Source organism: Phalacrocorax aristotelis, chromosome 3 (assembly GCF_949628215.1).
Source record: "Phalacrocorax aristotelis chromosome 3, bGulAri2.1, whole genome shotgun sequence".
Taxonomy (NCBI): Eukaryota; Metazoa; Chordata; class Aves; order Suliformes; family Phalacrocoracidae; genus Phalacrocorax; species Phalacrocorax aristotelis.
Window position 1 is genome coordinate 747,258 of NC_134278.1, and position 20,818 is coordinate 768,075.

Here is a 20,818-nt window from a genome sequence, read left to right on the forward strand (position 1 = left end):
TGCAAAACGCAAGAAAAGAAATCAAAGAGGAGGTAATAAAAGTAGAAAGCTAAAGCAGGATGAAGATGTAATAATTCGACATTCTTCACACACAAATGTTTCAAGGAAGACCTGGAAAACCCCCCACTGTTCAAAACCCTGGCTAAGACAGAATTAACGTTGGAGGAGAAATGCTTTGAAGAACCGGCCATGACTATAAATACAAACTTCTATTATAGTATTCTCTTACATGTGGTACTAATAGCTACAGCCGTAAACAAGACATCCTGCTACAAGGTTTTGTTTTGTCCCCGTGGACACAGGCCAGCAACACTGATGGGCGCATCCGTAATGTCTAAATCCTATTGCTCCGATGCCTGGTGCAAACGATACTGTTAGCTATGAGACGGAAGCGCAGCCATCTGCTTAACTGCGCAACACACACCACAGAAAGGCAAACGCTGCAAATACTGCAGCCCTTACAAAGCTGTATGCAGCTTTACCACAGAAATCACGTCTAGCGTACAACGGACGCCCAAGCTCCAGGCTTCAACTCTGGCTTTCAGATTTTACCATGGAAACTATTCAAATGAGCGGAAGGAGAACGCTTCCAGGAGGTTAACGTCCGTAGCTAAATGCAATGACTAGAGGCCTGCTTAGGCGGCAGCTGAGAGCTGGGATCTATACCTTCCTAACGACTAACGCAGGAACCTGGCTTCCTCGGTCTAAATTAACAGTGGTGAACACACCCAAACCCTCTCTGGTCCTGCACCCCCCGCTGCCAAACCTCTGAACAAAACCTGATCTCTGGGCCTAAACGCGTCCTGCTCCGCTCCTCGCAGTAGAACACCACTCTACCACCTGCGATCTGCGGACCACGTGGAGCTGATGGACTACTTCCCCGGCATCAGCAGGTTATGATGACCAGAAGCAGTCTGGCATGTGCTATGCAGCAGCCTACGTAAAAGAACCTTTCAAAACAACCCACGTTCCACCGGAAAGCTTAGGGACCAGCAAAATAGAAACGACTGAAGCGCATTGCAGAAGTTTTATCTGGAAAAGAAACGATGGGCTGAGAACCTCACCGAATGCTACCGGTGAGGCACGCTCCTGGCTGCCAAGTGAGATGACGGCTCTAACCAGGGCACAGAAAAACACAAGTGCGTCACAAGACCCAGCTTAAGTTGTGCAAAGACTCTGCTGAGCAGTAGCTTAACACCCTCCTGTACTCTGTAAAAATGCTACAGGGAATTACTGACTTAAGCTACCCAAGTTATCACGGGCAGGCACTAACACACCAGGGCAGCACGGACTGAAAGAGCTTTGCCAAGGCTTCGTTTTGAAACGTGCTTCCAGACATTTGTCATCCCTCGGACGCACAAGCAACACCGTGCCTCTCAGAGGGGTATCAGCCTTCCCACCGACAAGGTGGTCTCCAGCGGTCTGTAGCTTCCTTTTCCTTTCTTTAAAGCAATTGTCTGGAGAACTGGTCTTTAAGGATGAGAGTCCACAATCAGAAGAGTCTTTCTTGACGACGACTTACAACTCGGGCAGTGCAGGAAATCACCTACTGCTGGTACAGAAGATTTTAATGCTACATTTTTCTTACTGAGCCTTTTTTTATTTCACCTACTGACAGCCCAAGGACAATGCAGACCTCCACGCAAATATCCAGATCCTCTACAGCAGACTGGAAAAGTTTTGGCTCCTGAGTATTCGTAAAACATGGTGCCAAAATCACACTAAGGGAGAAAGAAACACTAGTTTCTCGATGGATGTCAGCGATATATTCAGGGCAGGAAAGGACAGGCTGAATCAAAAGCACGGGTTTCTGTCACCAGAACTCTTTTACCACTGTCAGGATAACTCCGAAATAATTTTGAGTATGTTTGTAAACTTATATTGCATTTCTTAAAGGAAGCTGGAATTCACAGAAACCTGGGGAAGCACAGAACAAGAGAAAACGGTGAAGATAAGGCAGTTTTGCTTCTGGAAAGGCAGAGAAATGGCAACACGAGCCGGCCAGACACTCAGAACACTGCTCGGCCGCTGCCCTGCCCGCCTGGAAGCAAAGGGGGGGCAAAGGCAAAGGGGGAAGCGATGGGGCACAGACACCGAGGGGTGTCGGAGCCCTGCAGCAACCGAGCGTGACCTCAGCCAGCTGCCGCTCACCTGCCCACAAGGGGAATATTGTTGGCACAGGGAAGTTTAAAGGTGGTCCGTACCCTTCAACATCCCCATCAAAACACCAGCACAGCTGGCAAAGCTTCCTAGGAAATCATGTTCAAGAAATGTGAAAAAGCCAAAAACAAAAAATCGCATCATCAGCACCGTTCTGTGCCCTTTTTAGTGTTCCCCGCCCCCCCCCCCCTTTTTTTCAAAGGAAAGTTGGAAATTAATTCCTCTGCAAGGCTCTATCTTTCCATGTGAAAAGTAAAAGATTTACCCCAGATGAGGCTGCTTAGCAGCTGCTAAACAGGAATTTTGTCACTTTCGGAAAGGTAGAAATTCTCAATCCTATTCAGAAATTATTGAAGTTATTTTGATCTTCTGGGAAAGTTCAAGCTTCATTTGTCACAGAAGGTGGCGAAAGCTTGAGTTATAACACCTGACTGAAGAACGACCTGGAACAGTCGGAAAAAAATGTTATAGAACATTTTTTAATTGGGAGCCCCTCAAGAGGAACTGCTTTCTCCCCACCACACGCATCTGGGTTTTAAAAACTGTTGCACTCCAGATAAGATACAACCCTTACCCTGGAGAGTCCACGAGCTAGCCATGCGTTTCTACAAACGTTAATATAAGCTTAAGATAACAGCCGTGGCAAGTTTAAAAGCTAGATATTCCTTTCTATATTTTCCCTTTGTTGTAAATGGGAGGAAGAAAAAACCCCACAGCCTGAAGGCTTCTTCCACTTGCATTTACAAAGGATGTTACTTCTACAAAAGCATAACTAAACAGATTAGGATGCCTGCACAAAAGCGTGCTGTCATTATGCTGCATATTAGCATGCAAATTGAGATTATGGCTCTCAAAAATAGCATGCTGCCTATTTGTTTAGATCAATACTAGCAATCCAGTGTTTATTTGATGCCTTGAGAAAGAAGAGGGTTTTTTTTTTAACCTGCAAATGTTATTTCTCCAATAAAACAAGCTCAGTTCAGAGCTTAATTGCCTTTTGCTTATATCCGAGTTGAAAAGACAGCTAAAGAAATTGCAGGATTTTTTTTTTTTAAAGGTGTCAACCAAAGCATTCAAGTGCCTCTAAAGTAACTCAGCAGCAATCGCCAGAGTAATTAATGAGAATATTTACAAGCTGTGAAGGAGACAAACATCTGGCTGGGAGGAAGAGGCAGGGAACAAAAGCACTGCTCTGTTGAGGTGCGATCCAGAGAAAACGAACTTGCAGCGGACATCAGCGACTGACTCCAGAGCAAGGCTACCGCTGAATGCTGCAGGAAATGCCCTCAAGGCAGCAGTAGCAAAGACACAAACTTCAAGGATGGATCTTTATGGACCGAGCCGTTTTATCAGCTAAGCAGTGCGTACAGACCTGTGGTGGAAGAAGAGAACTTCAGGGAACGATGTAATGGCAATCACAGCTAGAATCACAAAGTGACTCGACAGCCGAGGCTGGAAGGGCCCCGGAGATCCGCAGGGTCACCCGGAGCAGGCTGCTCAGGCCATCGTCCAGCCGGTTCTGAACATCTCTAGGGATGGACACTGCACAACCTGATGCAGAGTTTGACCAACCTCACAACAAAAGAAATTTCTTCTTGTGCTTAAGCAGAATTTCCTGTATTTCCATTTTGCCCTGTCACTGGGTACCACCAAGAAGCCTGTAGCTCTGTCTTCCCCCCAGGTATCTGCAGACATTGATAAGGTCCCCCCGAGCCGTCTCCTCTCGCGGCTAGGCAGTCCCACCTCTCAGCCCATCCTCGCAGCACACGCTGCAGTCCCTTATTCATCTTTGTGGCCCTTTGCGGGACTCTCTCCATAAGCCCACGTCTCCCTTGCTCTGCAGAGCCCCAGTGGCCGCAGTGTTCCAGATGTGGTCTCCCCAGTGCTGAACAGAGGGCAACAGGTGTCTCCCTCGAGCTGCTAGCTACGCTCTTCCTAAGGCAGCCCCGGACACTGTTGGCCTTTTCTGCTTCAAGGTGGCATTGCTGGCTGATGTTCAACTTGGTGCCCACTGGGGACCCCAGGTCCTTTCCCACCAAATTGTTTTCCAGCCCGTCAGCCCCCAGTGCACACTCGTCCATGGGGTTATTCCTTCCCAGGTGCTGGACTTTGCAATTCCTGGTGTTGAACTTTGTGAGGCTCATGAGGAAAGAGATGAGCAAAATTATTTTTAAGGCCTCAATTTCTCATGAATCTGCAGTTGGAGAATCACCTGATACATGTCAGAACACTCAACTTACAGCCTTGCAAGCTGGGTCTGGAGAAACAGTTTAGCACCTCTAGTAAGGCACCTGCAGTGGAAAGAGAAAACCAAACCTGCGTAACACTAGAGAGCGAAGTTTACCTTGAGCAGGGAGGTGAATGATCACGAGCTGTTCTTTTGTCCAAGTTTTGCCTCAACCTGAAGGACCTGCCTTTATAATGTCCACTAGTAAAAAGGTGGAAAGGTGTCACAGTTCTCACCACTTCTGGTATTGGATCACAACATAAAAGAGGTTCATCAACTAGTGAGACCTTCACTAGCAACCCTCGTAAAGCAAGCTCCAGCATCGGGGCGGGTATCAGTTACCCTCCCTGCGTGACGGCTGCAGATTTTAGTTTACGCTGGATGTGACAACCTGCCACTAAGAAGTCGCACAGTGCTGAAACACAGGTGCCAGCTGCAGCTTAAAATTTATCAACTGACTGTACCAAATTCATTAAGGACCCAAATCAATGTCTGAAATTTAAGCCCTTTTAATAATTGTGGAGCACTATGAAGCAAGGGCAGTGTTTCGTCTGGGAACTTAATGTCTCCCATTTCAGCTCACCGTAGGGAGATGCCAATTCCTACCCTGTCCAGCGCTGCAGTTACCACGCTGCCAGGCGCGGAACAGAGCAGTCCGACACACACCACTGAACGGCTGGTCAGGAATAGAATCATAGAATCGTTCAGGTTGGAAAAGACCCTTCAGATCATCCAGTCCGACCACTAAACTATCACTGCCAAGCCCACCACTAAACCATATCCTCAAGCACCACGTCTACCCTTCTTTTAAATACCTCCAGGGATGGAGACTCCTCCACCTCCCTGGGCAGCCTGTTCCCATGCCTGACAGCCCTTTCGGTGAAGAAGTTTTTCCTAATATCCAACCTAAACCCCTCCTGATGCACCTTGGGGCCGGTTCCTCTCATCCTGTCACTGGTGACTTGGGAGCAGAGACCAACCCCCCCCTCACTCCAGCCCCTCTCAGGCAGCTGCAGAGAGCGAGAAGGGCTCCCCTCAGCCCCCCCTTCTCCAGGCTAAACCCCCCCACCTCCCCCAGCCGCCCCCCAGCACACTTGTGCTCCAGACCCTGCCCCAGCCCTGCTGCCCTTCTCTGGACACGCTCCAGCCCCTCAAGGGCCTTCTTGTCCCGAGGGGCCCAAACCTGAGCCCAGCATTCGAGGTGGGGCCTCCCCAGGGCCGAGCACAGGGGCCCCATCCCTGCCCGGCTCCTGCTGGCCACACTATAAGCGGAGGCCGTGTCTCAGTGATGTACGTCCTTGGGGCAGCAGCCTAGGACTAGGGGAATCTTTGTGGCCACCTCTTTGAGGATTGGTTTTGGCTGGCTCGTAAGGCTGACAATAATCTGACCAAAGGCATTAGTACAACATACCACCACACCCAAATAACAAATGATCCTGTTCTAAACCAGCATTAATCTCTGTTTCTTTCATGGTTTTGCCTATGTTCTGGACAAGTTTTCAACTGAGACAGGCATTCCTATAAACTCCTACAAGCATTTATTTCAACAAAATTTATGTTTTTTTAAATATATGCAGATACAAAAACATACACAACCCTTATAAGTATCTTCATATTAATTTAGTCACAGAATCCACAGCAGTAGCCATTGTCAGCACAAGCTTCACATCTTCCATCTTCTGCCTTTTAAACATTGAAAATGACCATTTGATAGGAGATGTTCAATCCAGTTCCATGGCGACAATGAACTCTTGCCTATGTCCTGTCCCAGCCTAAACTGTCAAAGCCTCTGGCTTGTTTTTCATTTTGCGGGCACAGCTGTAATCAGAGCTGTGTCTTCCCTCAACATTGCTTTCCCTACCACATGTCCGAGTAACCCCAAGCTTGTTCCTTCTACTGTCTCTATCCTTCAGATTTGCTATTTTTACCTTCCCGTAGCCAGGCCCCCAACACCAAGCCTCCCTTAACTTCTTCTACTGTAGGGACATAATCCAGACTTGACCTCCCCCACCTGCCAAGCCTGCTGTGGCTTGCCACATACCTCTGTACAGCAGCTGTAATGGTTTCTCATCAACGCTTAAACAGAGAAACTGCTGCCTGATCTGGGGCAAAAATACCACTTGCAACACAATAAGGGTTTCTGAGGAAGAAAAACTGTGGTAACTTGGAGGGCAAGAACACTGGCATGAATTATTGGTGGTAACGTAATTCAGCAAGCAGCTTGGGAGGTAGCTGTACAAGAGACTGATAAGAATTAGAAACATAATAAACATTAGAAGCTATCCTGTCAAGTTATCTGAATGCTAAACCTACATGTAACAGGACTCCTGTGTGGAATGTCGGATTAAATCTGGAGACTGGCTGGCAGAACAGACAGATGGGGAGAATCTCTGGCTGCCTGGAAGAAAGCGTCAGGAAAAGGGGCGCTTACGCAACTGCTCCCAGTGAAGACGGTTAGGCTGGGATCTGCGTGTTCTAGCACAGCCACGTCCCACAGTGAGGGCAACAGAAGCTGTCAGATAGTACAGGAACACACGCACTAACCCACAAGGATGTATTACTCTGGGTAGCAATTTCCTCCCAGTACTTTCAAGCAGAAGAAAGGTCAGATTATGGATTATCTCCAGATCTTTCCACCATTTCGCTTCTGCCCAGACACTATGTTTAAACATTTTACCCTTGCCTAGGAAGCTCTGTGCAGTTCTATCCTGACCTGTAAGTCATATAAACACTTTTTGCTGCCTGCTCCCTTACTGTATTTACTCCACCCTGAGTGCTCTTCTTGGAGTACAAGTCTATACAGATGAGAGGACAGAGGAAGAAGCAAGCAAAAAGTCGCTGCTGCTCTTCCATTAGTGCAACCTGTTACAGAAGGATGGGAAAGACACTGTAGTTTACCTAATACTTAAGAAAAAGGTGGGCAGCTTGATCTAATTAAGTTTTCCCATAAGCTTTGTCTCCATGTAATTGTTCCCCTCAAAATTCTTTTTTTAAAAAAATCACTTTTTTATTTTTTTTAATGAGACACGCAGTTGTCAGGAAATGCCTGTGAACATATAGAGCAATTGGGAAATTCACCTTCTTGTGCTGCAATAAAGAAGGAAAGGCCCATTGAGCACTGCAGTTCCAATCTTGTTCACTGCTGAACAAATGCAGATTAAATTCATGACCAGATACGCGTTGCAAGAGGATCGAGAGGAGACAGTGAAAGAAATGCCAAAAGCCAGCATCTCAAAATCACAGCAGTACTTAACAATGTCACAGGCATAAATGTCAAGAAACAGAGAATGGAATATAAATCACGCAAACGTCACTAGAGACAGACTGCCAAGCTGTGCCTGGGAACGGCTGGGCAAAACCAGGAGCCTAGAGCTTATCTACCTATGTCTTAAAAGGAGATTATACACCTTGCAATGACTGTAAATGCGCTACACGGAAAAAGAGGCAGCAACAGTAGGGCAGGGGTTCTGAAGGATGATAACGTGATTCTACTCTGTGGGGAAGGAAACAAAAGATGAAGTTTAGTTTATGGGTGAAGAAAAAAAAAGTTCTGTTTTTTTTTTTCTCTAGAATTCACATACAAAACATCATACACATACACTGTGTGCAGCTGTACAGTAAATTAAACACACCACCTTTCTGGCCATTAAAAACAACAAATAGTTTCGATACACTTGCACAACCTTCTGCAGGAAACCTTTTTGCTTCCCTGAACTCCACAAAGTCCTCTCAGCCAGACAACTCCTTCGTCACCCTTTATCTCTGTTATTCTTCAGTTTTCCATCCTTTATTGCTCCTGAAATACTTCCCATAGGCAGTAAACCCAGGAGATTTTAGCTAAGAAAGGTCTGGAAGTGAGAGGAGCTCAGCAGGTACCTCCCGTTGGGAGCACTGAAGTGACTCATGTGCTCAAATGCTACCCAAGACAGACGTTTGAATGGGTACCAAAATCTTTGGGAGTTCGCACTTGAAAGCATGTATCAAAGCACGGCTCAAGTGAAGTTTTTTAGAAGTTTCAGAATAAACACGAACATTTAGAGAACATTGTTTTTCTGCTGCCTGCTTTTCCATCTTCCCCTACCAGTGATGCTAGAACTCAAACTGATCTTGTTCTGCATTGCTGCTGATGACTTCACAGCGTCAGCCTTCATCCCAGGAACGCAGAACACTTCTCACTCCAACACAAGTCTGGGCTTAAGTGCTCTGGGACTAAGACCGCTGGAGTGTGAACGATGAAAGCATTAAGTGCTTTGTTATGTGAGAAAGGATGGCATATTTACATCTGTTCACCAGAAACCCTGCTCTGACCAGGTGTTTTGAACAAGAAAATATTCCGTTTACCATTTTCAACGTGGGCAAGTCTGTGCATGAGAGGCAGCCACACAAGGCACTGAGGAGGTGGATCAGCCATCAATGTGTCTAAAAACATGTTTAGCATGATCTTTTTCTGCAAAAAAAATAAAAAAAATACAACTTAATTATAAGAAAAATTTCAAATTTTTAATACCAAAAACTACTTCAGCCTTAAAAATCTCTCTGACACAACTTCTGTCTACCAGGAATACTCCATACGCTACAGAGAGAAAGACCACACTTCTTCGCAAAGGGAGTTTCAATCTATGTTAGGCAAACAGTAACAACACAAAGAAGGTACTGGTATAGACAGAACATCATCATGCAAAAATAAATGATAAGCAGATGAACAGGGAACTCCAGAAAATGGAGGGCTGGTCAGTCAGGACGGGTTCCCAAGCTGCAGTTAGAGATTCTTATTTCAAAGAGACTTACCACAAATGAGAGCGGAGGTTATTTAGTGACATAGAAAACGCTATTTCACATATACAGACAACGCTGAAAAAAGCAGACACATGCACAAAAAGGGTAGTTACAACTAATGTCCACACACAAACCCTACAGTAAATGTGGGTGGGATTTTTTTAAAGGCAAAATAAGGCAAAAAAGAGGCAAGGGGAGAACTAAGATTCTAAGATTTTAGAAACCTGTCAATGAAAAAGAGGTTGAAATCGTTAGGAGAAGGAAGCCAGCCATGTTAAGGGTAATATTTTCTACAGTTTCAAATTCAAGTGCGCAAGAGAAAGTTTCTGCTGCAAATACAAACAGATGGAGATAACTGGTAAGAAAACCAGCTACGAATGTTATGGATACAAAGAAAGACTACGTTGGCTTTCGCATACAATAAGCTAGATGCTTAAGGACTTCTCACAGGCAGAGGAGCAGCTGGTCAGGCGGCCCTTTCTTCTCACCTTAGCATATGGCACTGTTACTCCAAAACACATCCACGCCAGGGAGGGTAAGCAGAGCTAGGGGAAAGCCAGGCTGGTTTTCCGGGAGCTGCGAAATTAACCGTAGCTTCCACTTGTAACTACAGTGACAGAAGTTAAGGTGTTTTTGTCTGGTTTGGGGTGGTTTTTTTTTTAACCAAAAGAGAAGGTTTATATTTAAAGCATCAACAGTTTGTGATTAGAGGCAAATATATACCTCTAATACCTCTGCAGCCTACTACCCTGGAGAAATAATATGGAATTGTAATTACCTATCCCAGTTATCATTAAGTAAAACTCCAAGAAATATTTAATCTCACTTCCTCCAACTTCTATAAGGTGCCCTTGTTCCGGCCTCTCTACTTAGTACATGAAAAGCTTTGCCTGAATAGTTAACTGCTGCCACAGCGAGTCCAAGAATTTCCTTTGCCAGACATGGCATCAGATGCGCAACCTGGAAGAAACCGGGTGCCTGGATCTCACCTGGCACTGCCAGCCTTCCCTCCACCACAAAGCCGAGTCCTCCTTTGGGCTGTTAATAACAACACACAGTCAACCTGCCTTCTCCTCTCCCTGGGGGTGAAGACATGCAAAGCCTTAACGCACACACATCTTGGTACGGCCACGAAACACTAAATATACCAGACCAAGCCTTCTGATAGAAGGAGAACCACAATTTTTAACTGGGAATTAACTGATCGCGGTATGCGATGTCTGAGACCAGACCAGGCAGCTCGGGTAGCTGGGAACCACCGTGCCAAGGATGTTAGATGGCAGCAGCGCCTGTAACTGATGCGCAGAGTTATATTTCAAACCTTAACATAACCTCCTAGTTGCTTACTTGTACAGGTACTGAATAACTTCATAAATATGCCTCCAAGGCTCCCAGTTTTGACTCGGCTCTCATCTCTCATACTGCTTCATATACAAGAGTATGAAGGTTACTCCAAATAAGAAATACTGCTCACGGACAGACAGGTTTTCTGGAGACAAGCCTCAGGACCCATTAGACATCACACCCATTTTTAAAAGGGGTAAAAGGAGGACCCTGGGAACCACCAGTGAGCCTCACCTCCGTGCATGTTGGGATCACAAGCAGATCCTCCTGGAAAACACGTTGAAACATATGGAAGATGGGGAGGCGACCGGAGACAGCCAGCGTGGCTTCGTGAAGCACAACTTGGGCCTGGCCAATCTAGCGGCCTGCTGTGACATGACTGCACCAGGTGTGACCAAGAACAGAAGAGCTACGGATGGCACGTACCCGGACTTCCGTAAGGCCATCGATAGGGTTCAACACAACTTTCTGGCCACAATATCGGTGATGTACGAGTTTGATGGATGGACTGTTAGGTGGGTAAGGAATTGGCTGGATGGCTGCATCCAAAGAGTCACAGTTAAACTCCAAGTGGAAACCAGTAGCAAGTGGTGTCCCTCAAGGGTCTGTACTGGGACCAGTACTATTTACTGTCTTCACTAATGACAGACAGTGGGATTGAGTGCGCCTTCAGCAAGTTTGCAGATGACAGAGCTGAGCGGTGCAGTTGATTTGCTGGAAGGAAGGGCTGCCACCCAGAGGGACCTGGACAAGCAGGAGAGGTGGGCCCGTGTGAAGTGCAAGACCCTGCATCTGGGTCGGGGCAGCCCCCGGGATCAGCCCAGACTGGGGGATGGAGAGATGGGGAGCAGCCCTGCCCAGAAGGACTTGGGGGTGCTGGGGGGTGAAAAGCTGGACACGAGTCAGCAACGTGCACTCGCAGCCCAGACCCCCAGCCGTGCCCTGGGCTGCATCCCCGGCAGCGCGGGCAGCCGGGCGAGGGAGGGGGTCCTGCCCCTCTGCCCCGCTCTGTGAGACCCCCCTGCAGCGCCGCCTCCAGCTCGGGGCTCCTCAGCACGGGACAGACACGGGGCTGTTGGAGCGGGGCCAGAGGGGGCACAGAAATGCTCCGAGGGCTGGAGCCCCCCTGCTGCGAGGCCGGGCTGGGAGAGCTGGGGTTGTGCAGCCGGAGAAGGGGAGGCTGCGGGGAGACCTTATTGCGGCCTTTCGGGGCTTGAAGGTGCTGATAAGAAAGGTGGGACAGACTTCTATAGACAAGGATGTTCCTCAAAGGGAAAAAGCTGGCTCCCTTTTAAGCAGTGAGAACCTTATGAGTTGTTAAAGCTTGTGCACGGAGTGATGCAACTTCCATGGAGTTCACAAGAGGGCAGCAGGGACACAGGCTTTGAGTTGGGGTTTTTTTTCCCCCTACCTGTACAGGTAGGATATATTGCAACCAATTGACCAAGGAGAATCATGCAGCATTATCAGTACCACATCTTGTCTGTCTGGGCATAGGCAATCTCTGTAATGGCTGAGTTGACGGGAAGGCAAACAGCAGTCCCCATCTCCTGGAAATTAGGAGTGTGTCAGAGAAGGAGGCTAAATAAAGCCCTTTCTTGTGGCTGGTCTAACATTTCCTACTGGGTTCAAAACCCAACCATGGAGCAACCACAGAAACAACACTCAGTCACCATCTGCAATGCAAACCCAGCCAAATAATCCTCCAGCAGGTTCCAAACTCCAAGAACGTAAACTGAACGTTAGTAAATGTGAAGGCACAACCAGTCACGAGGGTCAAACGCTCCCCAGGAGAACAAACGCTCTTCTGCGCAGATACTTCCTGAAATCCCCTGCTTACTCTATCCTATTGTAATAGCTGTTTTTACCAATGGCTGTTAGCATACCTACTTGTCTTAATAGCTCTGTAGTCTCAGGTCTTCCTGCAGGTGGGTGCAGCGGCAGGTTGTACCTGTGCTATTCTTATATTTAGAAGACTACCATAGGCAAAAACTGAGCCAGTTTTATTGTTACCCTGCCAACATGCTTGTTCCAACAAGATGTTAATGCACATATTTCCCCCACGAAATACTGGCACAAACCCACGTCCCCGAGCCAACACAGAAATATGTGATTTTTAACTCTCCAGTGATCAAAACAAGTTATACTGACCTAAGCAGCTGTGTATTAGACCCCACCTGTACCTCTAACTGTCCTGCATCCTGTGCTTAAACTGCAAACCCATCGGAGTATATTTACACCATCTTTTGCACACAAGACCACCTTGTCCTTAATAAATATATCTGTATTACTCTAACAAGACTGCACATCCTGAGCATCCTTCCGACACCGTTAGGCTTGTGCAGTCAGTTCGGCTCTCAGCCTTACCATCCACAAAGCCTAAGTCAGCCGACGCTGTGGCAAAGCTCTTGAGTAACATATGCACAAATCAACGCCTGGCTAGGCCTGCTTGTATAGTTTGTGCTGCTGAGTTTCAACGGAATAACATGCAGTTTGGCTCTACAGAAGCCATGCTCCTGGCTCCCAAGTCTCTGAAGTAAACTTCTCAGCTCAGTAGAAAGGCTGCAATCAAACTGCTCTGTAAATGAGATATAACACAGACACACCTCTGCAGTGACAGGGCAGGCTGTGCCATGAACACAGAGCGATTCTGACTCAGGCAGGGAATGTCATGGGGATACAAGATCTCTATGACAAATAGATGCACTGTAGCCAAGTGAACAAGTCTTAAGGGAAGTATGACATGATACCTTACATCTGTGGAAGCCCCCGCTTGACCAGAATAGTAAATTATTACTGGAAGCATTTTATACATCTGGAAGCCATCACAAAGAATACAGCTCCTGCCAAATGCATCCCAGTAAACTCCATTTCGTGTGGGCAATAACTTAGAATTATTCCATCTGTGACCCAAGAAATGAAACAGAGTTATGGAGTGTATACAACCGCTGACACTTCTTTGCCTATCTGCCCTTTCACCACTCAAACATCAGTAAATTATTAGCCTTTTGCACCTCTAAGTGGCGGCTCCCAGAACCAGGACCTCCATGAATGGCCAGGAACCACAGCTGGCCAGGAAGGATTTGTCCCTTGGTAGTTGAAGTAACACCAGGGAAGGTTCCCAGCACTGAAACTCAATCATGCATGCTTTTATGTTATTAAGCCTGTGCCTGGTTTAACCACTCACTCTCCCAAATGATTCCAGCATCCTGATCATGTGCTAATATCAGCTAGGAATCATTTTAATAAACAGTTTCCATGTAACCGCCCTGCTTGAGGGAATAAGAGAGTTGAATAGTATGGAAGTGGTTAGACCATTCCAGCTGGCCGTAGGACCACAAAACGCCCCTGGCACTGTTTCGTTAACTAGCACAGATGTAGCTTATGTGTCCGTCAGGTAACTGCCAAAGTCTGAAATCCCGCAGCTTTACCAATGCCATCTGGAGAGAATTTCAGCAAAATGGTAGGCTGTAAGAGGAGGCTATCACAGAAGTACCTCTAGGAAGCTTTTTTCCAAACCTGGGAGGCATAAGAAAATGAAATTAAATCTAAGACAGATTATCTATCTACTTGCCAGGACCTGTTTGTTTCAATGCTCTCAAATAAATGAAAGAATTGTCTTGGGGTACAACGTATATTGGGATGAACTAAAAAACCATTACCGCTCTCTACAAACCTGGTCTTACACTGGGGATTTTCTTTTGCTGAATAAAGTTAGAGCAAAGGCATTTCTGAAAGTGAATCAATATGAAGAATTAGCTTTCTTGTTCGTGAGAGCCGAAGTCCAAGAGTACCAAGGCGTGCTGCAGGCAGGCCACGTGCAAACGGGCAGGTACGACACCTCGCTTGGCCCCACCACGGTATTTACATCAAGAATTGTAGAAGTGTCAGTCAACTGTCAAGGTCCAGCTCCTACACTGGCCTCTCTTCATGGGTAAGAGAGAAACGGTCACTTCCAGAGCACAGGCCTCGAACGCAACGCGAACGCCAGCTCCGTTGCCTTTGCAGACAACGGAAAGGGCACGCAGAGCCTGGAATGCCGCGGCTGACTCTGAGAGCTCCGAAGCAAGGCTGTGGTTCTACGTTCAACAGCGGCGCCACTTACGTGACGCCTGGTTTGATCGGATCAGTCCCCCTACGTGCGCTGACGTATCAGAAAGGGTGGCACATCTGTGGGAACGAGTATGGCCCACAAATGCCATGTATTGAAACAGAAAAAGTATTTATTAATTACACTGGTAGTAGAACAAAACTCCATCCTCAGCAGGTCACAGAGGAGCCGGAGCCCTCATCATTTCCTAAATCAAAGGCTGTTTCCTACTGTGCTGTATTTCAAATATACTAATTGCCAATTAACTTATATTTAGCAAAAGTGACTACAAATTCTAAATCTAAATACTTCAGAAATATTTCTTCCGGAACATAAACATGACCAGAATCTAACCATTTCGTTTCAGGCCTAAGATTCTAGGTTTGTGTTTACAGTTGATGTAAGGATCATTTATACTATTTACATTATCTCAAATTAGGAACAAATCCGTGGAACAATTAAATTACAACTAAAACATATAAAGAAATAAAAAGCTCTTTTAAGATCATTACTATAACATCTACTCTAAACATTACATGCAATGGAAATAATTCAGGAAAATACAGCTATACCAATAAGCATAACAGGGAGATTGATTTAAAAATAAACTATGTGTACACAAGATATTTATTTTGTACAGACCCAAGCAACCAGCAAGGGATTTGTTGAAACAAATGCTCTTAGCACAATGAGAAAGCTTAAAAAAAAAAAAAAGATCAAGGGAAAAGAGTAAAAATGCCATGTTTCATGTTTTAGAGAAGAAACAGGTCATCTTTGCTATTCTGATGGGGAACAGAAGTGTCCCTTCATGGAGGGGGAACGAACTAAAATTGCGCAAAATCCTTTAATTGCCTAAAACCTAGACACGCTAGTGTAAATATCCAGACTTTCTTAAAACTGCGTAGGTTATATAGCGTACGTTACCGGCCCCCCTCCCTCCAAACCCACCGAACTACAACGAAAGCAGCCGGAGGCCTTCAGAGGAGAGCGCTGTATTAACGAGCAACACAAATCCGGTTTTGTTAACCCTTACTTGCTGTGGGAAACAGGTCCGTATGGAATGCTCCGTGTATCCGAAGGAAGGCCCCTCAAACACAGCCGTTGGAAGTTTTAGAACTTCTTTCAAAAACTGATCAAACTTTGTAAATATCATTAGTCCGTTTGAATCTGATATTTGGGAGAAAATATCTGTAAAAAAAATATAATAAAACGCTACAGTTAATACATGCTTACTACCTAAAAGAAGAAAATTTATTTCAATCCATTTAAACCCAAGAAGTTTCTTTGTTTTATCCTGAACATAATTTCTTATCACTTGCTAACAAGACAAAACTTATAAATGAACATATTCGAACATGCCATGACATAGATCCTTCCGTTTCCTCCATCCCAGTCAAAACTGGCAGAACTCTCGGTAAATGTGGCGCGCGCCAGTGGCACGCTGGGTTTAAGTAACAGGGCAGTGAGAGAGCGCATCGGAAGCAAAGCAGCGGGAAGCCGGGGTGCGAGGACTGCCACCTCCAGGGGGAAAGCTCGCGGGTCATGCGGCCAAGAAACGGGCAAGAGGAAATCCCACCTCATTTTATATCAGAGATGCTGCGCACGCTGCAGAGCTAGAATGGGAACTCCCGGCCTTGGCACAAGAAAAATGTTTATGATGAGGTGAGGTATGCTTTTTAGTTAGCTGTGTGGGGCTAAAGAGATTTCTGAAACCAAAAAGAGGAGCGAGCAAGATGTTCAGCAATCTTGTGGATATATGGGAAAAGAAAGGTAAGGGAAGGGGGGTCCCAGCCACTCCATGTGACCAGCCCCAAGCTCCCAGCTCCCATGGCTCAGGAAAGGTAAAAATATAGGAGAAGATGTGCAGATGGCACTGTAAGAAAATGATGTCATATAAAATAGGAGGACAGCTGTCTACAGATCAAGTAGAGCTGTCCTGGGATCAAAAAATCTCTTTGGAAAAGACAAATCTCTCAAACAGCAAAACTAGGTCTCCGATATCCTCGCAGTCAGACCGCTCTATAGAGGAAGATTTCTCTAATAAGAGCACTAATATTAGTAAGACCTGAATTTTCCGAGATGTGACAGACACCAGAATTCTTCACTGAACAGCCACTGAATCATCTATGAGGTTATTTAAGACAACATCAGTAATTAAACATCAAAAAGGATATGCTGACAGAAAATAAGCTTAAATTAAGTGATCAAAACAGGTCCGTATAAAAAAAATTTTAAAAAGACTCTTTCAGAAAGGCATATTTCTAGTAAACTAGAGAAATTACTCCAGTCTGAATGAACGAGCTCATGAAGAAGCCTACAGTATCGAAGGTAAGGGTGATCGAGCTACCTGGCATTTGTATCACTGGCTGAACAGACAAGCTCAAAGCGAAGGTCTGAAGCCCAGTTGAATAATCTTATACGGCATATTAGGAATAAATATAGGGGAATTACATAAATATAGGCGGAATAAAAAAAAAAGGAAAAAAGAAGATAAATGGGGGTTGGGGAGGAATGCAGTATTTTAGAAAATTAAGCCAAGTAGAAAAATTACATTTTACCTGAAAATTGAATGTAGAAGAAAAGTCAAGATCAAAATGCACACAGATGAAAACTATGGAAACAACTAAAACTAATGAGAGCCAAACTTCCAGAATCCTAATCCACCCCAGATCAGAATCACTCCAGAACAGGCAGATGCACAAAACCTGAAGGTCTAGTAATAAACCTATCACGGCGGGACTGGTAGAATATGACTGGAACATGACAGTACTTGTATTTAAAAAAAAGGACAGAAATCTTCTGGGTAAATACAGTCTATTAATCTGAACTCAGGAGTATGCAAAATCTAAATGATTTTATGGAGAAAGTTAATTAAAGCTACAGAAATCAATTGAAAATGAGCTAAAATAGAACAGGCTATATCAAGGGTAAATGGAAAAAGAAAACCAAACCAAACACCAAAACCCAAACCCCACTAACCTACATGTTACGGTCGTAAAAATGTGACTTTATAGTCGAAGTAAAGTTGAACCCATTTATGTGGGAAACTTTCACATGGGAAATTACCAGTGAAATTGGAAAAGATAAAGATTAGTAGGATATAATTACACAGCCACGTGGCCTCCTAAGGGGCAGTAAATTACCCTCAAAGAGAAAACCTCAAGCTGAACAGCGGCTAACAGTGTAACTTCTCAGGAGCTCACCTCAGGGTCCCAACAGGCACGTGCTAATAAAGTGCAAGGCATTGCACTTCAATTCTTATACAAAATTTCAGTCCAAAGCTACTATGCTATAAACACTTTTTGTAACCAGAGAGAATAAAAAGTTTAGAACGACAAAAACCACTGCTCAGTCCCCAAAACGCCAGTGTGAAATGGTACTTGTGCAACTCGCGATCTCCTTTTTCAAACGCTTAAAGTAAGCGTTTTACTACAAAACCAGAGCTCACAATATAATCTATTAAACCTACCCAACAGTTCCCTCGAGAGCCTCTCTCCAGCTGCTTGTACCTGCCAAAACAGACCATTCTGCGTTTCCCAGCCGAGGCACCTGCCTGATGCTGCGTACAGTTTCAGCTGAAGGCTCTCCCATTTCTCTGAGCAAGTTAAAGCAACAAAAACCTGGCACCCTCATTCTCTAGGGTCTTGACCTTGGGTGTATCCCACGTCTCACAATTCCTATGAAGTTATCAATTTTTATCGTACAAATTCATAAAATATTTGTTAAATACTAGCTTTAATATCAGTAAAAGCCAAGAAAATAAATTTATCAGATTAATCAGTTTGACTGTGCTTGTGTGTGTGCGCACAGTGTTTTTGGCATTAAACCAAAATATGTACTAAGGTCAAAAGGACAATCCCAGGAAGTACAGGCCAGGCAGTTCCTGGGAAAGTCATGGAACAAATCCCGGCATACTGTCCTGGTTGCTGACTGGGGCTAAACCACGACACACACGTTCCTGCACACAGAAAAGGTGACTGCGATCTGTCAGCATGGATCCACTGAGGCTAAACTCAGCACTTGTTAGACCTCCTCCAAGGACTGTGTCCAGTTCTGGGACCCCCCAGAATCAGAGGGCTGTTGAGAATCACAGAATATGAGAGACAAACTGAAGTGAGCTCTGTAGAGGGCTACGAGGATGGTCAGCATGCTGGAGCACTTACCTTGCGAGGACAGGCGGAGGAAACAGCAAGATAAGAGAGATCTGGAGAAGATAAGACACTGAGAAGACCTAATAACACCACCCAAGCACCTACATGGAGATGTATGAAGATGCTTTTGGAGGAAAATTTAGTGATTGGGGTTTGAGAGCTAGGACAGATACTGGAGAGACGAGAGGATCTAAAGAGGCTCCAAGGACCAGCTCCTAGATGGATGAGCATCTAAGGCCAGGCACTGGAGGGATCCGTGTTGTACAGGCATATACATATATGTCTATATGCCACTAATGGACTTTCATCCTGATCAGGCCAAGGTGGGAACAGAACGAGGTCACTGGTGCTGCTCGTGTTCACATGGGTATTTTCCGTCTGCGTTGATCCGCGCCACTGCGTGCGTGTGCTCCTGCTGGGAGCGCATGCCCACCCTCCCCACCTGCGGGCTGGGGACATGGCAATGCCGCAGCCTCTCCTCTATCAGATCAGATGTTGCGGCACCTCCCACCATGTGTTGTAAAGTAGCGAGATGTAAGAAAGCCTGTATAAAATCAGGTGCTGAGCTTGTTCAGTTGGAATAGGTGGGATACCACAACAAACCACGTATTACCACTACTACTACTTTGGTCCACTGATTAGGACCATAACAAATAACTCCCCTTTCATCCCCGCTCCTCCAAAACCCAAAATACCCTCTCCCCAAAATCAAACCCCCAATCAGGCCAATTCATCTACAGCAGATTAACTTTCAGGACACCTTTATTAGGTGAAACCTAGTATTTAGCACACATTCTTGTATGACTTTCTAGGGTGAACTTCAGTGAGCACTAAAGGCTTATCAGAGCCAGATGGTGAGAGGGAAAAAGTAGCTAGTGAGGCGAGGGAGCCAAGGAGCACCACGCAGGTAGAGCCAGTCGTCAGAAGTCAGACCGCCCTTAAAACGAGCGGGACAGAGTCTTGATGTACTTGAAGTTCTGTTTGCAATTTACTTGCAGAAATGACATGGAAGGAAGCACTAATTACTTCACAATGAATCTACTTCAATGCCAAAATGAAGTCATCCAGATCCACAACATGTGACATTTTTATATGGCATTTCTTGGGCTTAAAAAACTTTGACAAAAATAGCGTCCATAGTAGTAGGCTGGGTTTACAACCCCTACCTTGCACACCACGGACAGGAACTCCTTTGCAAGGAGTACCATGTCGCAGGAAACAATGTTTTCCAGAGACAGCAAAGTGGTATCACTGAACAACTCCCATGTCATATGTGCTGTCAGACACTGTATGGACTGAAAAACACTCCATTTGTTCACATTTTCAGAATTTTAAAAAATAAGCCTGTACATATGGAAGCACAGAGACCAAGTTACTATCATTCATATAAATTATGAGATGAGGAAAAAAAAAATATTTACAGCTTCCAGGATTTCCAAATAGCCTCATGTCCCAGCTGAGCCGGAGCTGACAGCCTGCTTAGGAAAGGCAGTGCAGGAGTGGGGGTGGAATCAGGGGAACAAGGAAACTGGAAACAGAAGTTCGGTGATGAAATGGGTCAGTCATCAGAGAGACAGGTTGGAAAGACAGGAAAGGGAAAAAAACAAGACAGCATATTCATAATGATCAGGAGAAGAAATAAAGAATATGAGAACAGCTGAGGCAGATCAGATCAGAAGTCTGTTTATCCCAACAGCAGATGGCTCAGGCAAGCACATTCCCCAGCACATTCCTCCGCTTGCTGGGAGCATCTTCGTGTTCAGCAACCTTTGATGAATTTGCCTTCAGTGAAATTGGCTCAAGGAGTAACCAAGTGGTGTAAATGGTCGATACCAAGAACGCCCTCTGGCAGAGTTTAAAGAAGTATTGTTTTTGGTTGTTTCAGTCTGTCACTGCTGATTTCAGCTACTGCCCTCTAGTTCTTGACTGCAAGGGGGAAGGAACACCTGTTTTCTAGTCACCACTAACACATTGCTCATGGTTTTGTAGAACGCTATTCTTTCACCACCATTTTTCTTTCCAGGTTGCAGAATCCCGCTCCACCTAGTTGTTCTTTGTACAGAAAACTTT

The 20,818-nt window shown here is 45.4% G+C and overlaps 1 protein-coding gene across 25 annotated transcripts in view; it reads right to left on the bottom strand.

The window, feature by feature from the left end:
* The window catches only part of DTNB (dystrobrevin beta), a 217,377-nt gene that overhangs the window by 161,796 nt on the left and 34,763 nt on the right, over nucleotides 1-20,818 (bottom strand). For 24 of the 25 annotated variants that reach the window (XR_012659455.1, XM_075086363.1, XM_075086371.1 and 21 more), the window contains 2 exons: nucleotides 15,631-15,785; nucleotides 8,729-8,834 (listed from right to left, as the gene is read on the bottom strand). Coding sequence is in view for 24 of the 25 variants with exons in the window: in XM_075086363.1 (XP_074942464.1) it covers nucleotides 8,729-8,834; nucleotides 15,631-15,785 (261 nt within the window). In the remaining variant the exon portion in view is untranslated. The remainder of the gene's footprint in view (nucleotides 1-8,728; nucleotides 8,835-15,630; nucleotides 15,786-20,818) is intronic. The other variant, XM_075086365.1, reaches the window with a different exon arrangement.